Source organism: Eretmochelys imbricata, chromosome 4 (assembly GCF_965152235.1).
Source record: "Eretmochelys imbricata isolate rEreImb1 chromosome 4, rEreImb1.hap1, whole genome shotgun sequence".
NCBI lineage: Eukaryota > Metazoa > Chordata > Testudines > Cheloniidae > Eretmochelys > Eretmochelys imbricata.
This window is the reverse complement of record NC_135575.1, coordinates 140521740-140543774: the sequence shown is the minus strand read 5'-3', so window position 1 is coordinate 140543774 and position 22035 is coordinate 140521740. Positions and strand designations below refer to the sequence as shown.

General features: G+C 55.0%; 1 protein-coding gene across 1 annotated transcript; it reads left to right on the top strand.

Annotated features, from left to right (window-relative positions):
• Positions 1–1399: 1399 nt before the first annotated feature.
• SMYD5 (SMYD family member 5) lies at positions 1400–20990 on the top strand. Its single transcript, XM_077814704.1, has 13 exons — positions 1400–1621; positions 6378–6486; positions 7657–7796; positions 8375–8496; positions 9736–9805; positions 11794–11898; positions 12493–12555; positions 14320–14390; positions 14959–15065; positions 15904–15960; positions 16808–16902; positions 17907–17977; positions 20152–20990. The coding sequence occupies exons 1-13, from the start codon at positions 1526–1528 to the stop codon at positions 20294–20296; spliced, it is 1251 nt and encodes a 416-aa protein (XP_077670830.1). The 5' UTR covers positions 1400–1525; the 3' UTR covers positions 20297–20990.
• The last annotated feature ends 1045 nt before the right edge of the window (positions 20991–22035 follow it).

Below are 22035 nucleotides of genomic sequence, written 5' to 3'. Positions count from 1 at the left end.
TCTGCAGAAGTTTGAGAGCTGGGGCGCACCTGCGGGGGCTCAGGGCTTCAGCCCCACTCCTGCTGAAGCCCTGAGCCCCAGAAGGAGCGCCCTGCAGGGCTGAAGCCTAGACCCCCCCCCACGCCCCCCCACTGCAAGGTCAAAGAGCTGCAAGTGGCTTGTGAGCCACAGTTTGGCCACCCCTGTAATAGATCAGCGAGGGAAGAGCTGCCGTGTCTAGGCATGGGGAGGCCCTGGGCCTTTAGGAGCCCAGCCCTGGGAAGCGGGGTGCTGACTGGTGAGAGGGGACATAAAAAAAGCCCCCCGCCCCCATCCTCTATTTGCAAACACGGCAGGTGGCTCATCCCATCGGGGCAAACTGTAAGCCCCCCCACTTCCCAGTGCCGGGGCTTTGTCCTTTGCCCCCATCTAGCAGCACCCCCCCCCCCCCAAGGCTGAACCCCGGCTCCTACCCTGGCCTGAACCCAGGCTGAACCCCAGCCTGAACCCCGGCTCCTACCCCTCGCCCCCCTCCCGGGGCTGAACCACGGCCTGAAGCCCGGCTCCTACCCCCGCCCTCCCCCCGGGGCTGAAGCCCGGCTCCTACCCCCCGCCCTCCCCCCGGGGCTCCTACCCCTCGTCCCCCTCCCGGGGCTGAACCCCGGCTCCTACCCCGGCCTGAACCCCGGCTCCTACCCCTCGCCCCCCCCCGGGGCTGAACCCCGGCTCCTACCCCTCGCCCCCCCCCCGGGGCTGAACCCCGGCTCCTACCCCGGCCTAAACCCAGGCTGAACCCCGGCTCCTACCCACCCACCCCCCGGCCTGAACCCCGGCTCCTACCCCCCGCCCTCTCCCCGGCCTGAACCCCGGCTCCTACCCCTCGCCCCCCTCCCGGGGCTGAACCCCGGCTCCTACCCCGGCCTAAACCCAGGCTGAACCCCGGCTCCTACCCACCCACCCCCCGGCCTGAACCCCGGCTCCTACCCCCCGCCCTCTCCCCGGCCTGAACCCCGGCTCCTACCCCTCGCCCCCCCCGGGGCTGAACCCCGGCTCCTACCCCGGCCTAAACCCAGGCTGAACCCCGGGTCCTACTCCGGCCTGAACCCCGGCTCCTACCCCTCGCCCCCCCCCGGGGCTGAACCCCGGCTCCTACCCCTCGCCCCCCCCCCGGGGCTGAACCCCGGCTCCTACCCCGGCCTAAACCCAGGCTGAACCCCGGCTCCTACCCACCCACCCCCCGGCTCCTACCCCTCGCCCCCCCGGGGCTGAACCCCGGCTCCTACCCCGGCCTGAAGCCCGGCTCCTACCCTCCCAGCCCCGTCCCTGATTTTTGCCCCTCATCCGCCTCTCCTCAGCCTCCAGCTGCTCGACTCCCCCCGCCCGCAAACAGCAGGCAGCCGCCGCGGATTCCCAGCCAGGGCAGCGGCTGCTCGGCACAGGCCCGGCGGCAGGGCCCAGGAAGAAGAAGAAGAGGAGGAGGAGGAGGAGGAGGAAGAGGAAGACTTTCCCGCTCCCCCACCAGGTCAGAGTTGGGAGGGCGCCCAAGATGGCTGCCTCCATGGGTGACCTGTTCTGCTTTTGTGCGGATCCTGCGGGCCCGGCCCGGGCCATGGTGGAAGTGAGATTCATCAGCAGCCTCAAGGTGAGGGTCCCCCCCCACACCCTGGCCAGGGGATCAGATCCTCTCCCCCCCCCCCCCCACACACACACCGGCCAGGGGATCAGATTTCCCCCCCCCACACACACACACACCGGCTAGGGGATCAGATCCCCCCCACACACACACACACACACCGGCTAGGGGATCAGATCCCCCCCCCCCCCCCACACACACACACCGGCCAGGGGATCAGATTCCCCCCCCACACACACACCCTGGCCAGGGGATCAGATTCCCCCCCCCACACACACACACACCGGCTAGGGGATCAGATTCCCCCCCCCACACACACACACACACCAGCTAGGGGATCAGATCCCCCCCCCCCACACACACACACCGGCCAGGGGATCAGATTCCCCCCCACACACACACACCCTGGCCAGGGGATCAGATTCCCCCCCCCCCACACACACACCGCCCAGGGGATCAGATTCCCCCCTCCCCCCACTGGCCAGGGAATCAGATTCCCCCCCTCCCACACACACACACTGGCCAGAGGATCAGATTTCCCCCCCCACACACACACACTGGCCAGGGGATCAGATTCCCCCCCCCCCACACACACACCGGCCAGGGGATCAGATTCCCCCCACACACACACACACCGGCCAGGGGATCAGATTCCCCCCCCCCCCACACACACACACCGGCCAGGGGATCAGATTCCCCCCCCCACACACACACACCGGCCAGGGGATCAGATTCCCCCCACACACACACACACCGGCCAGGGGATCAGATTCCCCCCCCCCCCACACACACACACCGGCCAGGGGATCAGATTCCCCCCCCCCCACACACACACACCGGCCAGGGGATCAGATTCCCCCCCACCCACACACACACACACACCGGCCAGGGGATCAGATTCCCCCCCACCCACACACACACACACACCGGCCAGGGGATCAGATTCCCCCCCACCCACACACACACACACACCGGCCAGGGGATCAGATTCCCCCCCACCCACACACACACACACACCGGCCAGGGGATCAGATTCCCCCCCACCCACACACACACACACACCGGCCAGGGGATCAGATTCCCCCCCCCCCACACACACACACTGGCCAGGGGATCAGATTCTCCCCCCCCACACACACACACACCGGCCAGGGGATCAGATTCTCCCCTCCCCCCCCCCCCCACACACACTGGCCAGGGGATCAGATTCCCCCCCCCCCCCAACACACACACACACCGGCCAGGGGATCAGATTCCACCCCCGCCCCACCCACCCAAACTCAGGTCCCTCCTTCCAGGCTGGCATGAGGGTGGCCCTGCTGCTGCTGGGAGAGACTCCGCTTTGTGCAGCTTGGCACAGCCCTGGGCATTGCTCCACCCGGGGGGGGGGGGTCCCTCCGGGATCCCTCCCCTCCCAGCCCCGATGGGGTCCTGTCCAGCCTGCACTGCCCTTCCTTGGCTGGGAGACCCGCTTCTCTCTCACACACGCCCCCCTTCCCCACTCTAGGGATTATTAAACCTCCATCTGTGGCTTCTGCCAGGGGGGAGCGTGATCTGTCCCTTTCCATCAGCCCCCATTTCCCGCCTTGGTGCTCCTTGCAAAGCAAGGAGGTCCCCATTCTTCCTGCGCCTGAATGGGGAGCCTTTCCTGCTGGATCAGCCGCCCCCCACCTGTTTGTCTGGTTCCTGCCCCACCCCAATTAAAAACAGCGATTTTTTAAAAAAAACAACATGGTTGAGCCTCCCTTCCCCCAGCTTCCCCTTTCCGGGAATTTGGACAGCTGAATGGGCTGGAATAGCTGGGCGCATCGGAGGTGTGCTGGGGGGCCAGTGCGGGTGAAGTCCAAGGCTGGAATTGCAAGGGAAAGAGGATTGCAGGTCAGGACTGAGGTGCATCAGCAGAGTGGGGTGGGGCGATCTATGGACTGGATTATAAAAATCATACTTCAGATACATTGGCAGGGCTTGGGGGGCGATGCTGGGGGAGCTGTTCTAAAGAGTGTTAGATAATTTTTGTTCTTGCTTGTGTGACTCCAAAGTGGCAGAATTAATTCTTCTGGAGCTTTTGAGTCAAATTCATTCTCTTTCCAGGCTGATCTCAGCCCAAATGTGAACTTTCCCCAGAGACGCGGGAGTGAAAACAGGGGAATGCTATAAAGCTTATAGCTGCCGTTAGCTTTAGCTTTGGGGCCCAAAATATCTATAATGCCAGGTTCATTTTATTGTCCTCACTATGTCCTGCTCTTGCAGATGCTTCTGTACTGGCTTATCTTTGTGCATGAGTTGTCCCCTTGATTTCAATGGAGCTATTCATATGTGTAACATTAAGTAAGTGTGGAACCATTTGCAGGATCGGTGTCTGTATTTGTTCCTGAGTATTTGTGTGTTATGATGGGATGGGAAGTCTTTTATGTTGAATTATTTCTACTCATTGATGCTAAAATGACGAGCAACAGATCACATAATAAAGAAATAGTACCAAGCTAGGCCAGTAGGGCTACACGGTCAAATCCTAGACCTTACTGCAGCCCTAGAGAAAATTACCTTACCGGTGATGACACAGCTTTCACCTCTTAGGAGGCTAGGAGGGGTTTGAATCGCAGTGTTTACCAAGGATCTCCCAATTTTATGCTCTAAATGAAAATGTTGTTGGGGCTGCTATGTTTGCCAGTTGACATGATACGCCCCAGAGGTTGTTGCATTTCACTGCTGCATGAAATGATCTTGTGTATTTAATAGGGCTGTCAAGCGATTAAAAAAATTAATCGCAATTAATTGTGTGATTAATCACACTGGTAATAATAGAATACCATTTATTTAAATATTTTTGGATGTTTTCCATGTTTTCAAATATATTGATTTCAGTTACAACACAGAATACAAAGGGTACAGCGTTCACTTTATATTATTTTTATTTCAAATATTTGCACTGTAAAAAACAAAAGAAATTGTATTTTTCAATTCCCTTAATACAAGTACTGTAGTGCAGTCTCTTTATCATGCAAGTTGAACTTACAAATGTAGAATTATGTACAAAAAATAACTGCACTCAAAAATAAAACAATGCAAGACTTTAGAGTCTACAAGTCCACTCAGTCCTACTTCAGCCAATCACTCAGACAAAACAAGTTTGGTTACAATTTGCAGGAGATGATGCTGCCCACTTGTTTACCATGTCACCTGAAAGTGAGAACAGGCGTTCTCATGGCACTGTTGTAGCTGGTGTCGCAAGATATTTACGTGCCAGAGGCACTAAAAATTCATATGTCCCTTCATGCTTCAGTCACCATTCCAGAGGACATGTGTCCATGCTGATGATGGGTTCTGCTCGATAACGATCCAAAGCAGTGCAGACCAATGCATGTTTATTTTCATCATCTGAGTCAGATGCCACCAGCAGAAGGTTGATTTTCTTTTTTGCTGGTTCGGGGTCTGTAAGTTTCCGTTTCGGAGTGTTGCTCTTTTAAGACTTCTGAAAGCATACGCCACACCTCGTCCCTCTCAGATTTTGGAAGGCGCTTCAGACTCTTAAACCTTGGGTCAAGTGCTGTAGCTATTTTTAGAAATCTCACATTGGTACCTTCTTTGCCTTTTGTCAAATCTGCAGTGAAAGTGTTCTTAAAATGAACATGTGCTGGGTCATCACCTGAGCCTGCTATAACATGAAATATATGGCAGAATGCGGGTAAAACAGAGCAGGAGACACACAATTCTCCCCCAAGGGGTTCAGTCACAAATTTAATTAATTCGTTATTTTTTTTAACAAGCATCATCTGCATGGAAGCATGTCCTCTGGAATGGTGGCTGAAGCATGAAGGGGCATACGAACGTTTAGCATATCTGGCACGTAAATACCTTGCAACGCCAGCTACAAAAGAGCCATTCAAATGCTTATTTTCGCTTCCTGTTTACATTATAAATAAGAAGCGGGGAGCAGTATCTCCCGTAAATGTAAACAAACTTGTTTGTCTTAACGATTGGCTGAACAAGAAGTAGGACCAAGTGGACTTGTAGTCTCTAAAGTTTTACATTGTTTTATTTTTGAGAGCAGCTATGTAACCAAAAAACCCTACATTTGTAAGTTACACTTTCATGATAAAGAGATTGTACTACAGTACACCTCATTGTATGAGGTGAATTGAAAAATACTATTTCTTTTATCATTTTTTACAGTGCAAATATTTGTAATAAAAATAATAATATAAAGTAAGCACTGTACACTTCGTATTCTCTGTTGTATTAGAAATCAATGTATTTGAAAATATAGAAAAACATCCAAAATATTTAATACATTTCAATTGGTATTCTATTGTTTAACAGTGCGATTAATTGCGATTAATTTTTTTGACTTAATCACATGAGTTAACTGCGATTCATCGACAGCCCTAGTATTTAACTTTGAGATCCTTTCAGGAGAAAGATAAAGTTGAGGGGTGAAATCCTGGCCCTACTGGAGTCAGTAGGAGTTTTGCCCTAGTTTGCCCCCTGGAGCAGTCTGTGGGAGGGGGCACAAGCCATAAACATTTAGATCTGGATTCTGCAGCTCTGGATCTGGGTTCCACCCTACATTCTCAGAGCCAGGGTTTTGGCTTAGGACACTGGACTTGGCGTCGGTCCGTCGGAAGACATGGACTCTATTCCTAACTCTTGGTCTACCCTGAGAGTGGAACTCACAGCTAGCTGGGGAGATGGAATAGCCCTAACTGAACTTGCAGTGCTGCAAATTGCTACAGACTGGGAGTCACTCTTGTTTCTCCATTCAAAGGGAAAAGGCTTATTTGCCACCAGGAATATCCATAAAGGGGAAACGATCTTCTTGGAGAAGCCTGTGGTGTCATCCCAGTTCCTCTGGAACGTGCTGTACAGATATAAAGGTGAGAGGAGAGTCATTGGTTTTAAGACCAGGAGGGGACCCTTAGTTCACCGACTCCGATGTCCTGCATAACAAAGCGCTGAGAAAGAAGCAGTGACCCTGATGTCGTGCCCCAGAAAATTACACTGGCCCAAGGTCTGAGACTTGCTGTATTCAGTCTGTGGCCTATGCGGAACAAAATGCTGGTGGTCAAAAGACTAGTGACAGTTTAAAGACTGATGTCTTTCAAACCACCAATGCGAGGAATAAATGCTTGATAGCCTGGAAAAGCTGTACAAACCCAGCACGTCAGTGGTATAAACCGCTGATCTCTAAATATGGTGCTCCATGAAATATCTTCTGCAAAAATCATATTGTTATTGAAGTAAAGGGGGCGGGATAGCAAGATGATAATCAGAAGAACATGGTTTAAGGTTGGATACCTCATGGCCTTCCAGGGGTTAGAAACACTGTGCTGGACAAAGAATGTTTCCAAGTTCTCATCCCAGACCCATGGTCTGAAGGGAGAAAAATGCCGATCCCAGGGAATATAATGTGATTTGCAAGTTGGATGTGATCAGTGCAAAAGGTGGGAGCCGCACAGAAGCAATAATATCTAGGGATCATTCCTTGAACCCTGTTGCAGTATACCTTGGCTTCACTGGGCACTGTGTCTTTTATACCATCAATCCCTAAACATGGAACAGGGTTAAATAATGATGACAGATCGGGGGATAGAAACTAAGAAAGAGCTTTAGGACAGGGATAAAAGGTTTCCAGTTGAGATTTGAAGTGGCACGAAGAATCAGTGAGGTAGGGAGATACGTGATGGTCGTTTCGGATGGCAGGAGCTGTGTAGCAGAAGGGTTTCTCATTGCAGATCAGTTTGGGGACTCATGATGCAGGTGAAGTTTGGTGGCAAAGGGAGTTGAAGAATGCGGGAAGTGATGCAGATAATGAGGGCCGTGTTTCTACAGACGGTGTTGGGCCTGTGCTGTTTTCAGAGTGGCGGTTTATAGTGGGATAGTGAACCAGATTCTCAGCACCTGTAAACCAGTGTTGCACCACTGAAGTTAATGGACCCACCCTGAAACAGCAGCTGAGGATCTGGCCCACTGCATGCAAACGCATCTGTTCTTTTAGAAGGAGGTTCTCTCTATCTCTGTCATCTGGCTCGTTCCTTCTTCCCCAGCCTGTGACCACTGCCTGCGGGCCCTGGAGACGGCAGAGGAGAACGCACAGAGGCTTCTGGGGAAAAGCCGTCGGGTCCTGCCTCACCCAGAGCAGTGCAGCATCCGGAAGGATTTGCATCAGCACTGCCCCCATTGCCAGGTACCAGGTTGCTGGGGAGAGCTGGGAGCTGCCATTGCTGTGGCCTTGTGTTGATCGATTGGGATGGGGCTTGATCTGCAAGGAGGCCACGTCCCTTTCAGATCTGCCATTGTTGCTGCAGCTGCCCTGGTGTTGGGGCGCTCTCATCGGGAAGGTTGAATTGCTTTCCTAGCTACTGATGGAGAGAGCATCTGACGGGGCAGGACCACTTGGGTCGTCTAGGCCAGTTCTTCCCACTCTACAGCCTCGTCGTACACAATGGGGGTGCAGGGGAGAATTTTCATATCCTGGTGCTCACAGGGGCATCTGTGTCCGAGGAGGGGTTCACCCAGGGGGAAGGCACATGCCTTTGCTACCCCCTGCTCTTTCTTGCAATAGATAGGGCCAGGACTCTGTACTAAGGGGAGGTGGGCTGGTGTAGGACTGCTCCCAGGAACCCCCTCCTCCGTACCACAGTGCTCTCCCTAGGTCACTAGGAAAATGGCTGGCCTTTAAGGGTTGCTCACTTTCCTGAGGGCTAAGTTCCTAGGTTACTCTTCCGCTGACTGATGTGTGTCGCTGTCTCTGTTGCTCTCCAGGTTGCGTATTGCAGTGCTGAATGCAGGCAATCTGCCTTCGAGCAATACCACCAGGTGCTGTGCCTGGGCCCCTCCCGAGAGGACCCCAAACATCCCCTCAACAAACTGCAGGAGGCCTGGAGGTAGGAGCACTGGATGTTTGTAGGACCAGAACTACCTACTGAATAGACTGGCTCTGGCTCGTTCGGGAGCAGAGACGGGGACTCACCCTGTGTCCAGCTGAAGGTAGTTTGGAGCAGGGTCAGTTACTGCTCTGTCTCTGCAGAGGCACCCACGGCTCCATTGTTCCAGCCTATAACCAGTCAGGGCCTCCTACGATATGCAGTTGTCACTGTGCTGCATCCCACCGCCACTCAGAACTTCACGGCATCAGTGAGAACAGAGCGAGGAGCCTCCTGCTCCTGAAGCACAAGCCTCTGTCGCTTGAGCTAAGAGAGAATCTCCTTTAGCCATATAGAGGCTGTGACACCCAGCTGAGCAATTCTGATTCCATCCAGTAGAGGGCAATAGAGTGTGTATACACCAGGCAGTTGATTATAATACTTTGCAGTTCTGTGGCACCATCTGTGGATCCCAAAGCACTTCACAGACATTATTGAATTAAGCCTCCCAACACCTCTGTGTGAGAGAGAGAGAGAAGGATTATTATCCCCGCTTGCAGATGAGGAAACTGAGGCACAGAGAAGGGATGTGATCAAGGTGGTAACAGAGCCCAGTTCTCCTGACTCCAGCCCTCTGCTGAAACATGAGACGACAACTCACTAGGTGTAACACGTACATTTTTAGTTGGCTCTTCAGTTATTTTTATTATAGTAGCACCCAGAGACCCCTATCAGAGCTGTAATTGCATTGTGCTGGGGGCTGTACATACATAGAGTAACTGTAGTCTCTGCCCCAAAGAATTTACAATCTAAATAGACAACGGGTGGGAAGGGAAGGCGGGGAACTGACTTACTGAAGGTCACATGACAGAGCTGGGACTAGAGCTGGAGTCTCTCGAGTGCTGGAGCCCCTGGGCCTTGCTGCCTTTAGCCGTTTCACTGTCAACAAGCAGAGAAATGCGCGGTAGACCCGACTTGGAAGGTCCCCTGCTAGAGTCCAAAGGCAGGGCAGGAAGTTGCCCCTTTGGCCAGACCTCCATCAGTGCCCCGGCTGAGCCTTTTAGAACTTGGTTAATTTCCACTTCCCCCGCGGAGCTCCTGGGCTGTTGGTGTCAGTCCGATGTCTGCGTCTGAACGAGGCTGTGTGTGGGATTCCAGTCCTTGTCTCCCTTCGAGCTGCAAACACCCTGCTTGCCCTTTCAGTGCCAGGACATCTCTGCTCCTCTCACTCTCGCTCTGTGATTCCTCCCCCTTGTACAGAAACATCCATTACCCTCCGGAGACTTCCAGCATCATGCTGCTGGTGAGGATGGTAGCCACCGTCAAACAGGTGCGTGCCTCTGTTTGCTGCTGGCGGCGCTAGGTGCATCTCGGCACTTCCTGTATGTTGCTCCCGGTGTCTGCCCTCTCCTCTCTAGGGCTACGTCTGCGTTGCAAAGTGAAGGGATGATTGTAGCACCAGTAGGCATGCCCGCCACTAGCTAGCAGGGTTCACAGCCGTAGCGACAACATGGTGGCACAGGTTATCAACCCGAGGACATATCCAGAGTCCTGTGCAGGCTTTTACTTGGTTGTTAGCCCATAAGACCAGCCAGAGTGGGTCAGACCAAAGGCCCAGCTAGCCCAGTCTCCTGTCTTCCGACAGTGGCCAGTGCCCAGAGGGAATGAACAGAACAGGGAATCATCAAGTGATCCATCCCGTCGCCCATTCCCAGCTTCTGGCAAACAGAGGCTAGGGACACCATCCCTGCCCATTCTGGCAAACAGCCATTGATGGACCTATCCGCCATGAACTTATCTAGTTCTTTTTTGAACCCTGTTACACTCTTGGCCTTCACAACATCCTCTAGTAAGGAGTTCCACAGGTTAACTGTGTGTTGTGTGAAGAAACACTTCCCTTTGTTTGTTTTAAACCCACTGCCTATTCATTTCATTTGGGGGCCCCTGCTGGATCCTGTGCTGACATGTCTTCCCTACATCTTCACTGCTAAGGTTAAAGCTAGCCTGGGTAGGCTACAAGCACACCTTCGCTTTGCAGTGTAGACTTCTGTAAGGTAACCTCCCGGCACGTCAGCATGCGGGGCTGGGGATGTCTCACTGCAGTGCACGCACTTACCAGCACTCGCGAGCGTTCGTTGCTGAGACAGCATGCAGCAGAGAAGGACCTCATGACCTTCCGCCCCAGAAGCAGACCCTCCTTCCGCTGTCATTCGCTCGAGAGCATCTAAGCCCTTTGGACACAGATGTGTCAGGCAGGTCGGATTCCACCCGGCAGTGGGACACAGACACACCAGCCAGGATGTCCCACCACAGCCTGGGTCTCTGTGTCACTGTCCTGACCGCGTGACACTGCTCCAGCTCCTGTCTGAGGGCTTGTGCTGGGCGCTTGTTTGAGCTAGGCGCTGAAGATGCCTCTTGCTGCGGGAAATCAGAGGCTGCTGGCAGCACAGATTCTGTAAGGGCCTTGGATACATGGTGATAAGGGCGGAATAAATACGCACACCCACCCGTGTGGCGTAGCTGTGCCGTGGGAGGTGATCTTTATGGGCTAACATCTGGGTTAGTGTGTCCTGAGAAGGCATCTGTCGTCTGCATGATGAGTGATCTCCTGCTCCTATTCCCTGGGTCTTCCCACTGGCCTGGGAGAGCTCTTTAAAATGAGGGTTGTGGCTGTGTACGAAGCAGCCCCTTGACTATGCGTTTCCTGCTTTTCCTAATGGTGGAGTTTGGGGTTTTGACGTCCCTCATCCCATCGTGTTACCGGGAGTCAAAGCTGTTGTTGCACATCTGTGGCTTCCCCCCCACCTTAGCAAAGGGAGACCTGAGTTTGCCTAGAACAAAAACTATCACTGTGGAACTGGGCTGAGCCCATCGCATTAATACCCCCCCATGGCGTACTCTCCTTGGCTTCTCCTGCCCTCTCTGTCTAGCTCCGCACATGGGCCCCACTGCTGTGTGTCTCACCTGTATATCCCCACCGCACCCATCTCAAGTAGAGAAGTATTATCCTTATGTCACAGATGGGGAAACTGAGGCACCGAGTGACTTGCCCAAAGTCACAGAGGCTGTCTGTGGCAGAAGAGGGAATTGAACCCCGCTCTCCTGAGTTCCCACCCTGTGCGTTAAACACAAAACCAGCCTTCCTCCCCTTTCCTTTCTCTGGCTCACTTGTATTCCAAGGGTTAAACATCGCTGTAGCAGTGCTAATGTTCTGGCCTAAATAGCGTCCAGATCTGGGTGTCCTGCCATCTCGCATAGCCCCCTCCCACTTCCCTCCTGCTGGAGTGCCAGTTTGAGCGGCTGTTTGATACGTTTCAGGCAAAGGACAAGGACTGGTGGATAAAGCTTTTCTCTCAGTTCTGCAGTAAAACGGCCAACGAAGAAGAGGAGATCGTCCACAAGCTGCTGGGGGACAAATTTAAGGTCAGTGCGTCACACCACTGGAGTGCTTTGGCCTTTTGGGGGGATCCCTGAGTTCCTCTCCTTTCCCTCTGAAGGCCCCACTTGTGTACAAACCCTTGGTCACAGAGAGAGACCACGGTCCCCAGCAGTGACCAGAACCGGAACGGTCAGTGTCCAAACCACGGGCCTTCTCCACTTGAGCTAAAGGAGTTCTCCTCTCGTGCTCAGTACATGGCAGGCTGTTGGACCAGCCACTAGAGGCAGCCATGGCCATTTAGCCAGTGTATTGCCCTGGCTCCGTGGTAGACAGACCAAGCTGTGGCCTGTCCACTGAGAAAGGAGCAGTTAGTGCCAGTGGTTTCCATGCTGAGGTTGCTTCTCCCATAGGGAGTGGCCAGATACCAGTGCTTTGCTCGTGGGCACGCAGCCACAGGTGGTGGTGGCTTTTGATGGCTGCCAGCTTGGGGGCAATTCAGACGAGCAGCTTCTTGACCAGAAGTGGTGGCGCAAAGAGCCTTCAGGCTGCTCCAGACTCTGCTCGTCGGCGGGATTTAAAGCTGCCACACCTGTCCTGGGGCTCCTCTCCTCGCTCACTTTGTGGCCATGTGTCTCCAGGGCCAGCTAGAACTCCTCCGGCAGCTCTTCACGGATGCCCTTTACGAAGAACATCTCAGCAGGGTGAGTGGTGAGTCCTTGACACCCCCTTCCCCACCCCCGGCAGAGTCCTGTGCACCCCAGAGAGAGTGCTGAGGAGCCCCCGTTTTTCCCTAGTCCCTCTGACACCCCGAAAGTGGGGTGTCCTGGTTGCCGTTCCTCCTGACAGTACTGAGGGGCTAAGGTTTGACCTGAAGCCCATTGGTGCCTCACCCTTACCCCCGCGGGGCTGAGGTGGGATATGAGGGACAACCTCTTTCTCTAGCACCTGAGCATTTAACCCCCTCAGTGCTCTGAGCTTAGAAGGACTCAGGGGATAACAAGAATCATAGAAAGGTAGGGCTGGAAGGGACCTTGAGAGGTCACCTAGTCCAGCCCCCTCACTGAGGCAGGACCACGTGACCCTCTCTAGACCATCCCTGACAGGTGTTTGTCCAATCTGTTCTTCAAAACCTCCAGTGATGGGGATTCCACAACCTCCCTTGGAAGCCTGTTCCAAGTGCTCAACTCCCCTTAGAGTTTGAAAGTTTTTCCTCATAGCCAACCTCAGTCTCCCTTGCCGCAGATTAAGCCCAATACGTCTTGTCCTCCCTTCAGTGGACTCGGAGAGTAATCGATTCCCGTCCTCTTTGTAACAGCCGTTACCATATTTGCAGATTGTTGTCAGTCACCCCCTCAGACTTCTTTTCTCAAGACTAACCATGTCCACGGTTTTTAACGTTCCCCGTGGGTCAGGTTTTCTAAACCTTTTTCTCATTTTTGTTGCTCTCCTCTGGACTCCCTCCAGTTTGTCCACATCTTTCTGAAGTGTGGCGCACAGGATGGGACCCAGCTGAGGTCTCACCGGTGCTGAGCGGAGTGGGATATTACCTCCTGTATCTTACATACGACTCTGGAACACGTACAGCTGTTCAGCATTTCCCCTTGCTGCTGCCTTACAGGGGACGTACCCAGGGGAAAGAAATACAATGTAATAGGCTTGTGCCCTCTCCGGCGCTCTATGGCTCTGGAGTGACTGTACTTGGAATCCACCGTTGAGTAGCAGAAAGGAGAGACGAGGCCAACGGGGAGCTGGGAGGGATCCCTAAGAACTGGGTGGGGCCAGAACCATCTGAGAAGGTTGTAAATGCCTACTAGGGGGAGGAATTGTTTGGACAGGACACCACAAGGAGTAATGGGGTGAAGCCGAGGGAGGGAGAACGTAGGCTGAGTCTGAGGGGAGCCCTGCTGACCCTGGATTCTGCTGGAGGATGGAGCCCCTTTGCTTGACGGGTCAGATTTGTCAAAGGTGCTGCTCTCCCACTGAAGACAGTGGATGCGAAGTGCTGATGAAAATCAAGCCACTAAGCTCTGTGCCTCACATTCTCCGTCCAGATCTCTCTCACGGGGCATTTCTAGGGACCGCCGCCTTGTGTCCCGGCTTTGTTATTACAGGACGCTAGACCTGGGTCACAGCAGAGCTGAGGCTTGGTTCGCTGCTGGTCGTAATAGCATGAGGGCCCGTTCTACGGCAGCTCCAGCCCCAACCCCGCGTCCCATCATGTGATTCTGCAGTGGGTCCGACAAGTGAGGCTGCAAGCTAGAGCAGTGTTTCTCACCAACTGGTCCGGGGACCGGGGCTGATCCCTGAAATCTACCTGATGCAGTGCAGGAAGGCAGCAGCCTGGTCCCTGGTATCAAACAGGTTGAGAAACACTGAGCTTGAGCAAATGGGAGCCACTGAGATGGTAGCTAGCCCTACAGTCCTGACAGGTAAACTGATCCTCTTGCTTCTTGGCCTCTCTGCAGTGGTTTACTCCAGAAGGGTTCCGATCGCTGTTTGCCCTGGTGGGGACCAATGGCCAAGGCATAGGAACAAGGTAACCAGTGGATTCGCCATTGCGCTCTGGCTGTGCATGGGGAACTGTTGAGAAATTGGCATGGAAGTCATGAGAGTCCCAAAGCTCTCTAGGCCTCTCTAGGGCGATTGCATGGATCCCCTCTGCCGTCTGAAGGAGTCATCCGTGCACATCCCTCAACCCAGCTGATGGGAGCTACTTAAGTACCTAGAGCGAGAGCAGAGAAAAAACCTTGTATGTATTGCTGAGGTTCTGTAAAAGCGGCTCTTTACCGCTTTTCTGTCAAGTAGAACAGGACCTCCCCAGTGCCCTCAATCCAAAGCCTCCCAAAGTTCAGGTCTGGTTTTGCATCAGAACTTTGCCTCTTGGGGCCATTGGACAGTTGAACCCTGGGAGCCCCAAAGAGTCTCTCCTCCCTCCTGAGTGTTCTGTGCTGAAGAACGAAAGCCAGTGCCGTGAGCACCCGTGCCGGCTCCCGAGGTGTGATCACAGCTCTCCCTAGCACTGGGGTACGGGTGGCTCTCTCGCCCACCCGGCCAGATCCAGAGACCTTTGGAAACATAACCATGTTCTGTCTGGTTTCCGCTAGTTCCCTGAGCCAGTGGGTCCATGCCTGCGATGCGTTAGAGCTTCCCCCGCACGAGCGAGAGCAGCTAGACGCCTTCATAGACCAGCTCTATAAGGATATCGAGAAAGGTAACTGCAGCAGGAAGCGTTGGAGAGGTCCCCGGGTGGCTGTCGGTGCGGTTCTCTGGGTCATTGTCTTCTCCAGGCCAGTCAGGGACCAGGGAACGGGCAGGGCTGGGCGTGGGACTCAGCAGAGATCGCAGTTGGCCGATTTTGTGGGCTGCATTGGCCGGTGCTGTCTGAAGGCCCTGGCAGGGTCCATGAGCTGCCGTTAGCGCTCCCGGCTGCAGTGTAGCTGTACCCTGAGAGAACTCTGCTCAGGGACAAGGCCCCTCCTTCCCATTCAACATCAGGGCCAGGACTGGTTTGCTGCCATTTTTCTGGATTCACCAAACCCTCAACAGTCTCAACAGCCAGGGGATCTGGCTCCCAGATACTGGGAAGTGTGGCTGAGGGGAGGCGAGCCGCAGGGAGCGGCTCCTGGGGCTGGTGGAGGGAGATGGATGTGTCCCCAGGCGATGGCAACCAGTTTTTAAAACCCAGCTCCCCGTCTTGCTAGTTGTGATGGGCGCAGATGCGGACCAGTAGGTGTCTGCTTGATTTGTGGGTGCAGTTAAGTAATTAATTGGATGTTTCCGTGCCTTCAGTTCCTCCCACAGCTATCTGGGGGTCAACTAGGGGGTCTGGCCCCTTTAAATACCGACCCCCACCCCCACAGCTGTCCAGTCCCCAAGCTCCCTGGGAGGCTGAAGTGGATTGGTGTGACTGGCCCAGGTGAACCGGTACAAAACGGCTCTGCCCTGGTCGAATTTGCCCACCCTGCTGTTTCCCCACGCGCTCACTCTCCTGGAGTGAGGGTTTGGCTGGGGAAGCTGTCCAGTGCTGTAACCCTCCCTTTCTGCTTCAGAGACCGGGGAGTTCTTGAACTGCGAGGGATCCGGCCTCTATGTGCTCCAGAGCTGCTGTAAGTAATGGGCCGATGCTGATTGGCCGGCCCGCCCCCTCCCTCTTTGGCTGAACCATTCTAATGGTCCAAAGGTTTCAAGAGATGCCGGTGTGGTCGGGTGGGTCACAGCCTGGCCTGCCTTCTCGTTTCCTTGCGTCCATTTGCAAAAGCCACGCGTTATTTATATGATGCTTCTCAAAAACGAACACGCCAGAGCTTTTCAAACAAGCAAATAAATGCCAGCAGCTCAGCACACGTGAGCAACCCTACAATAACAAACCAGGGTCTGCAATCTATCGCCAAGTTAACCTCCAGTGCATTCATATTCCTACCGAGCCCAAAGTGCGCCAGGCATGTTAGAGACAAATACCATGTGACTCAAACCCCAGAGCGCTTTTTGCATGCAATGGGGTAAAAATACCTTGGTGAGGAAACCGTCTCCAGTCTTAGCTGCCTCCTGTTATTAAAGAAAGGGCAATCAGAGACTGGTTTATTAACGAGAAGGGAGGGAGCCTAGAGATAACGCAGCCGTCTTGGTGCTGCAGGGAGTATCTCAGCCAGGGTGGTGGGGAAGTCTGTACAACAGGCAGGCTTACGGAGAAGGGAGCAGGATCTACAACAGGAATATTTTCCTCCGTTGCTTCTCACCCCATTAAACGACCAGTGGGGAGACTAGTTGGTTCAGAGAAAGGCGAACAGCATCCCAAGCCTTTCACCTCCAGCTCACCGCGTTGAGCCCGGGGCAGAACTGATCGAAGCCCTCCCCGTCTGCTGGCTGTTCTGCGGTGCAGTGCAGTGAATGGGTGGGTCTCCTGCCTCTGTGTGTCACTCACTGGCTCTGGTGCCCATCTCTTCCCTGCTGCAGGTAACCACAGCTGCATCCCCAACGCTGAGACGTCCTTCCCGGATAACAACTTCCTCCTGCACCTCATCGCCCTGGAGGAGATCAAGCCGGGAGAGGTGAGCCTGCAGGGAAGGGAATGGCTGGTTTGTTTGGGGAAGGCCAAAGCCTGTAGCCCTCTCTCAGGCCAAACTCCTCCCGAAGGCAGTGGCTGTCCAGCCTGTGTAAGACCAGTAGGGTTCTGTCTATGTGATTACATGATCCCCCCATTACCATAGTATCCAAGCACCTCCCAACCCCCATAGGAGGTAACATCCCTATTGTATGGATGGGGAAACTGAGGCACGGAGAGATGCCATGACTGGCCCAGGGTCAGACAGGGAGTCTGTGGCAGAGCTGTGGGTTGAACCCTGGTCTCCTGAGTCCCAGTTCAGGGTCTTTGCTAAAAGACCATTAACCCTCTGTGGCCCTTTGCTGAGGAAAGGACAAGGGTCATCATGAGCTGCGGTTCAGCCCAGCTGGGTTTTCGAGCCGTTCTGGACCCTGATTATTTTGTGAGCAATCGGGGAGCCCCAGGCGATCTCTGCTGTCCGGATTAGAGATGGGCCCGACCGCCGAGCCCCTGAATGTCGGGGAAGTTCAGACTGACCTTCACCCCCCCCGGCCTGCAGCGTCGCTCAAGTGGAGGAAGGCATGGGACCGGGCTGTCAGGACAACAAAGGAGATTCCTCACTGAGGCTGCAGGACACACATGGACCCTCTGTTTCTCTCTGGCTCTCCACGTCCCCTGTGCTGCCTGGTGTCACCATGCAGCGGCCCCTTGAGTCCTGGCCGGGCCTCCCAGCCATGGAAAGGTCCGCTGATTGCTCTGCTGGGTCAGTCTCTCCATAGGGCTGGATTTTGATTTCTACCTGCCCTGGAAGTTAGCCCTGCTGGATGCTGTATTCTGCTTTAGCCCTGCCAGTTCCCTCTGCTCTCTGGCAGTGCCTTGTCCCCAGTGACTTGCTGCACTTTCCCCTCTGTTCCTGGAAAGCATCCCTCCCCCCGGGGCGGGGGAGCCCGGCAGTGGTTCAGTGCAATGGGAACTGACTCTCAGTCAGGCCTGTTTCTCTTGTCTCGGCAGGAAATCTGCATTAGCTATTTAGACTGCTGCCAGCGGGAGCGGAGTAGACACAGCCGCCACAAGATACTCAGGTAGGAGTAGTCACCCGCGCCGGTCGGACTCTGCTGGCCAGGGGGCCCTGGGGACAGATCGGGGTAGAAGCAGCGGTGGGAGGAAGGGTTGCCAGGGCATGGGTGGAGCAAAGTGGTTCTGCAGAATATTGTCAATTTATTTTCAGGGATCAGGGGACACCCCCCCGCCCCGCATCTTTACTCTGTTCTTGGATGTAATGGCATTGTCTGGCCTCAGTCTGCTGCACCCGTCCCTCTGGCTGAGCAGGGCAGGTCCCAGTGCACACTCGCCCACTCACACTCTCACACACACACACACCCCCCTGGCCTCCCTTCCCTGGCCCTCCCTCAGGCTGAGCAGGGCGGGTCCTGGTGCGTGCTCTAATACTGCCAGCCACAGAGGGATACGTGAGATCAACCCGAGTTGCTCCATTCAGCCTCTGCCCCAAGAGCTGAGCCTGCTGCTTCTGCCCTCATCGCCCTGTGGCCTGCATCTGCGCCTTTGTACGGTGCCTCCTGGTCTCTGTTCGGCTGGCTTTGCAGCATTCGTGTACATGCAGCCTGCTTGGACGGGCCACTGTGTCCTCCGCGGTCCGAAGGGTGTTGGGCCGAACGTACAGCCTGTGTGCACTCTCGGCACGCTCGCCCTTCGGGATGGACAGATGCGGTCGGCACACCAGCATGCACGATACGCAGGCAGGAGGATCGCACAGCAGGCATGCACGTGAGTGATGTGTGCATCACGTGCATGCCCGCTGCATGCGGCGCCTGGGATTCGTCTGCACTGTGAGCTGGTGACGCCTTCTCCCCAGCTCCTGGCAAAGTCCTGAGCCCCGGGGCTTTATTGCCGTCTGTGTTTTGCAGGGAGCGTGTAGCTCCTAACCTGTCAAGCAGCATGAACCCTGGGAGCGGACACAGCAACACCTGCAGGGTCCATCTACACAGCAGTGAGCGTGTGTGTGGCCTGGGCGGGCATGCCCAGGCGAGCTTGAACCTAGGCAACGATAGCAGCGTTGACGTGGGGGCACAGATTTCAGCGTGGGCGAGTAACCCGAGTTTGTACGCAGGGACCCTGGTGGGCTCATGCCGGGGCAGCTACCCTGCGCTGAGGCCCGCGTCACTGCATCTCCGCTGCTCCTGTCACCTGTGCAAGCTGGATCAAAGCGAGCCGGGTATACCTGCCTGCACTGCAGACACACCTCCACCTGCAGTGGGGACCGACCCAAGGATGCATCTCGCCCAAGCTTGTCTTATTCCTGAGCTATCAGAATGCTAGGATAGGAAAGGGATGGATAATAAACCAGGAAATGCCATAATGCCACTATATAACTCCCTTCTACGGCCACGCCTTCAGAGCTGCGGGCAGATCTGGTCGCCCCATCTCCAAAAAGATGTATTAGAATTTGAAAAGGTTCAGAGAAGGGCAACAAAAATGATGAGGGGGATGGAACAGCTTCCATGTGAGGAGAGATTCAAAAGACTGGGACTTTTCAGCTTGGGAAAGAGACGACCAAGGGGGGATATGACAGTGGTCTATAAAATCCTGAGTGGTGCGGCGAAAGTGACCAGGGAAGTGTTATTTACTCCTCACAACACAAGAACCAGGGTCACCCAGTGACATTAACAGGTTTAATACTAGCCAGAGGAAGTATTTCTTCTCACAACACACAGTCAGCCTGGGGAACGTGTTGCCAGGGGATGCTGTGAAGGCTTCTAAAAAAGAATTAGAGAAGTTCCTGGAGGGTGGGTCCAGCAATGGCTCCTAGCCAAGATGGCCAGGGATTCAACCCCATGCTCTGAGTGTCCCTAGCCTCTGACTGCCAGAAGCTGGGAATGGGCGACAGGGGATGGATCACTTGCTGATTCCCTGTTCTGTTCATTCCCTCTGGGGCACCTGGCACTGGCCACTGTCGGAAGACAGGAGACTGGGCTAGATGGACCCTTGCTCTGACCCAGTCTGGCCGTTCTTATGTAGCTATAGTGTGTGCTCAGGTTAGAAGGATAGAGACCAGTGGCTTCTTGTCCAGCATAACTCACAGCTCAGGCTACAACCCTGCCCTCCCTGGGGAGCTCTCCCTGCCCAGAGGGAGGGATAAGTGGGGAGTTAACCCCCGAAAGGCTGGCTCTATGGAAGGGTTCTGCGCTCCAGCCTGCAAAGTCCCTTGACGTGGTTCTCTCTCTCCTGCTCCCCTCAGGGAACACTACCTGTTCACCTGCTCATGCCCCAAGTGCCTGGCTCAAGCCGATGACGCCAGCCTGACTTCAGAGGAGGAGGAGGAGCTGGAGGGCGAAGGAGAGACGGATGACGCGGAGCTGGAGGATGAGATGACGGATGTTTGATCCTGGGCCCAGGGATGGGGTTCGGCTTTGTACCGGAGACGGGACCGTGGGGAGGGACTGTGCCTGTGTCGGCCAGGGCTGGTGCTGCGGCAGGGAGAGAGCATGTTAAGGTTTGGCTAGGTTGGGCAGTGGAGGAAGCGGGGATCTTCCCTGCTCCTGACCATCCTTCTGAGGGAGTGTGTCTGAAGTCCCCTCTCTCTAGGTAATGGCTCCGCTTGTCCCAACCACTCCTCCACGGCTGAGGGAGATATCAGCCCACCCAGACATCGCCTTGGTCTCCTTGTTTGTGTCTGACCCTGCACACAGAGCAATACGCCAGGGCGGGGGAGATGGCGCAGGCAGGGAAAGTCCCCTCCCCTTCTGAGCACAGCGCACAAGCCTCAGCACAAGTCTTGTTCCTGACGCTGGGCGAACAACCAGCTACTCCGGGACTTCCTCCGGTGTCAATATCTAAGTGATCTGAGAACTTGGAGAGCGGAGTCCGGGGGGATTTGGGCACATGACTTTCTCGGGGCTGTGGAGGGGGGAGAACAGAGGTTTAACCCTGTGGAGACAGTGGCTGTGCAGAGAGGTTGTAGTCTCATGGACTCAGCACAAGACTGGGAGCCAGGACTCCTGGGTTCTAGTCCCTGCTCTGTTGCTGACTTGCGGTGTGAGCAAGTCACTTACTCTCGCTGGCTCTCAGATTAAAATGGGGGGGGATGATCAGACTTTCCTAGCTTGCGGGGGGTGGGGAGGGGGCGGGAGTTGGGAGGATTAGCTGCTTCATGTCTGGACAGGGCTGAGTATTTTGAGTTGTAGATATATATACTCTTAGTGCCAGCAGGTGAAGGGTTAAGTAGCTCTGGGGGTGGATACAGTCAGCTGGTGGAGCCTCACACTCATTACCTTGGTCTCCTGCTCCTGCTGCCGTCGCGGGTTGGCCTAGTACTTTTGTTGTGGGGGTTTCACCATGGGGAGGTCTGTCTGCCCCACCGGGGCATCAGGCTCAGTGGTGCTGGCCTGTGCGGGGCTCCTGAACGGGCACCAAAGGGAAATCCTGAGCCAGCTTGCCGCAGGGGGCTCGACACCTGGGGCCAGTTATAACGGTCCGTAGGCATTCCTCTGCTCAGCACTGTAGCGCCAAAACGCGTTGTCAGAAGGGAGTTAGGCGCTTAGGAGCCTATTGACTGTCAGTGCGGTTTTGGCTCTTAGGTGCCTAAATCCCTCTTAACAAGGAGACATAGGCTCCTGAATCAGCTAGGCATTGGAATGCTGAGCCCAGCAATGGCTAAATACCTCTAAAAACCTGGGCCCCGGTTCTTCTGCAAAGGACCAGGAAGGGGGGGCTGGTCCCACCCCAGGTGGATTTGCCAAGCCCAGCCCTGGAGCGCGAAGGGAGAAACAGTCGACTCTGTTGTGTCTGGGGGGTGGTTGGAGGGATCCATCCTCAGCCTTCCCTTGTGTGTATTATCCCACTGACCTCCAAGGGGTGCAAAGGCTGCAGGGCTGGGTCCTGGGGTATCACGTGACCTTCAGCCAGGCTCTGGAGGCTGAGTCTGCAAGGAGCTGGCAGCTCCTTCTAGACCCACTAGTGTAAGCTCCCCAAGGGACCGCCTGGGTCTGAGCGGTGCCCAGCGCCCACAGCTCCTCTCCAGGCCAGTGGGTGTTGCGAGTGCTCAGCCCCTCTCAGATCAAACCCTATCAGAGCAGCGTGGAGCTCTCGGGGGGGATGGCGAAGGATCCAGATGAGAGTTCAG

Bases quoted from the DNA above. Each gene is read 5' to 3' on its own strand.
- SMYD5 (XM_077814704.1), top strand. From the start codon at position 1,526: ATGGCTGCCTCCATGGGTGACCTGTTCTGCTTTTGTGCGGATCCTGCG. The intron at 6,487-7,656 runs GTGAGAGGAGAG...CTTCTTCCCCAG, and splicing joins CGTGCTGTACAGATATAAAG to CCTGTGACCACTGCCTGCGG. The intron at 8,497-9,735 runs GTAGGAGCACTG...CCCCTTGTACAG, and splicing joins AAACTGCAGGAGGCCTGGAG to AAACATCCATTACCCTCCGG.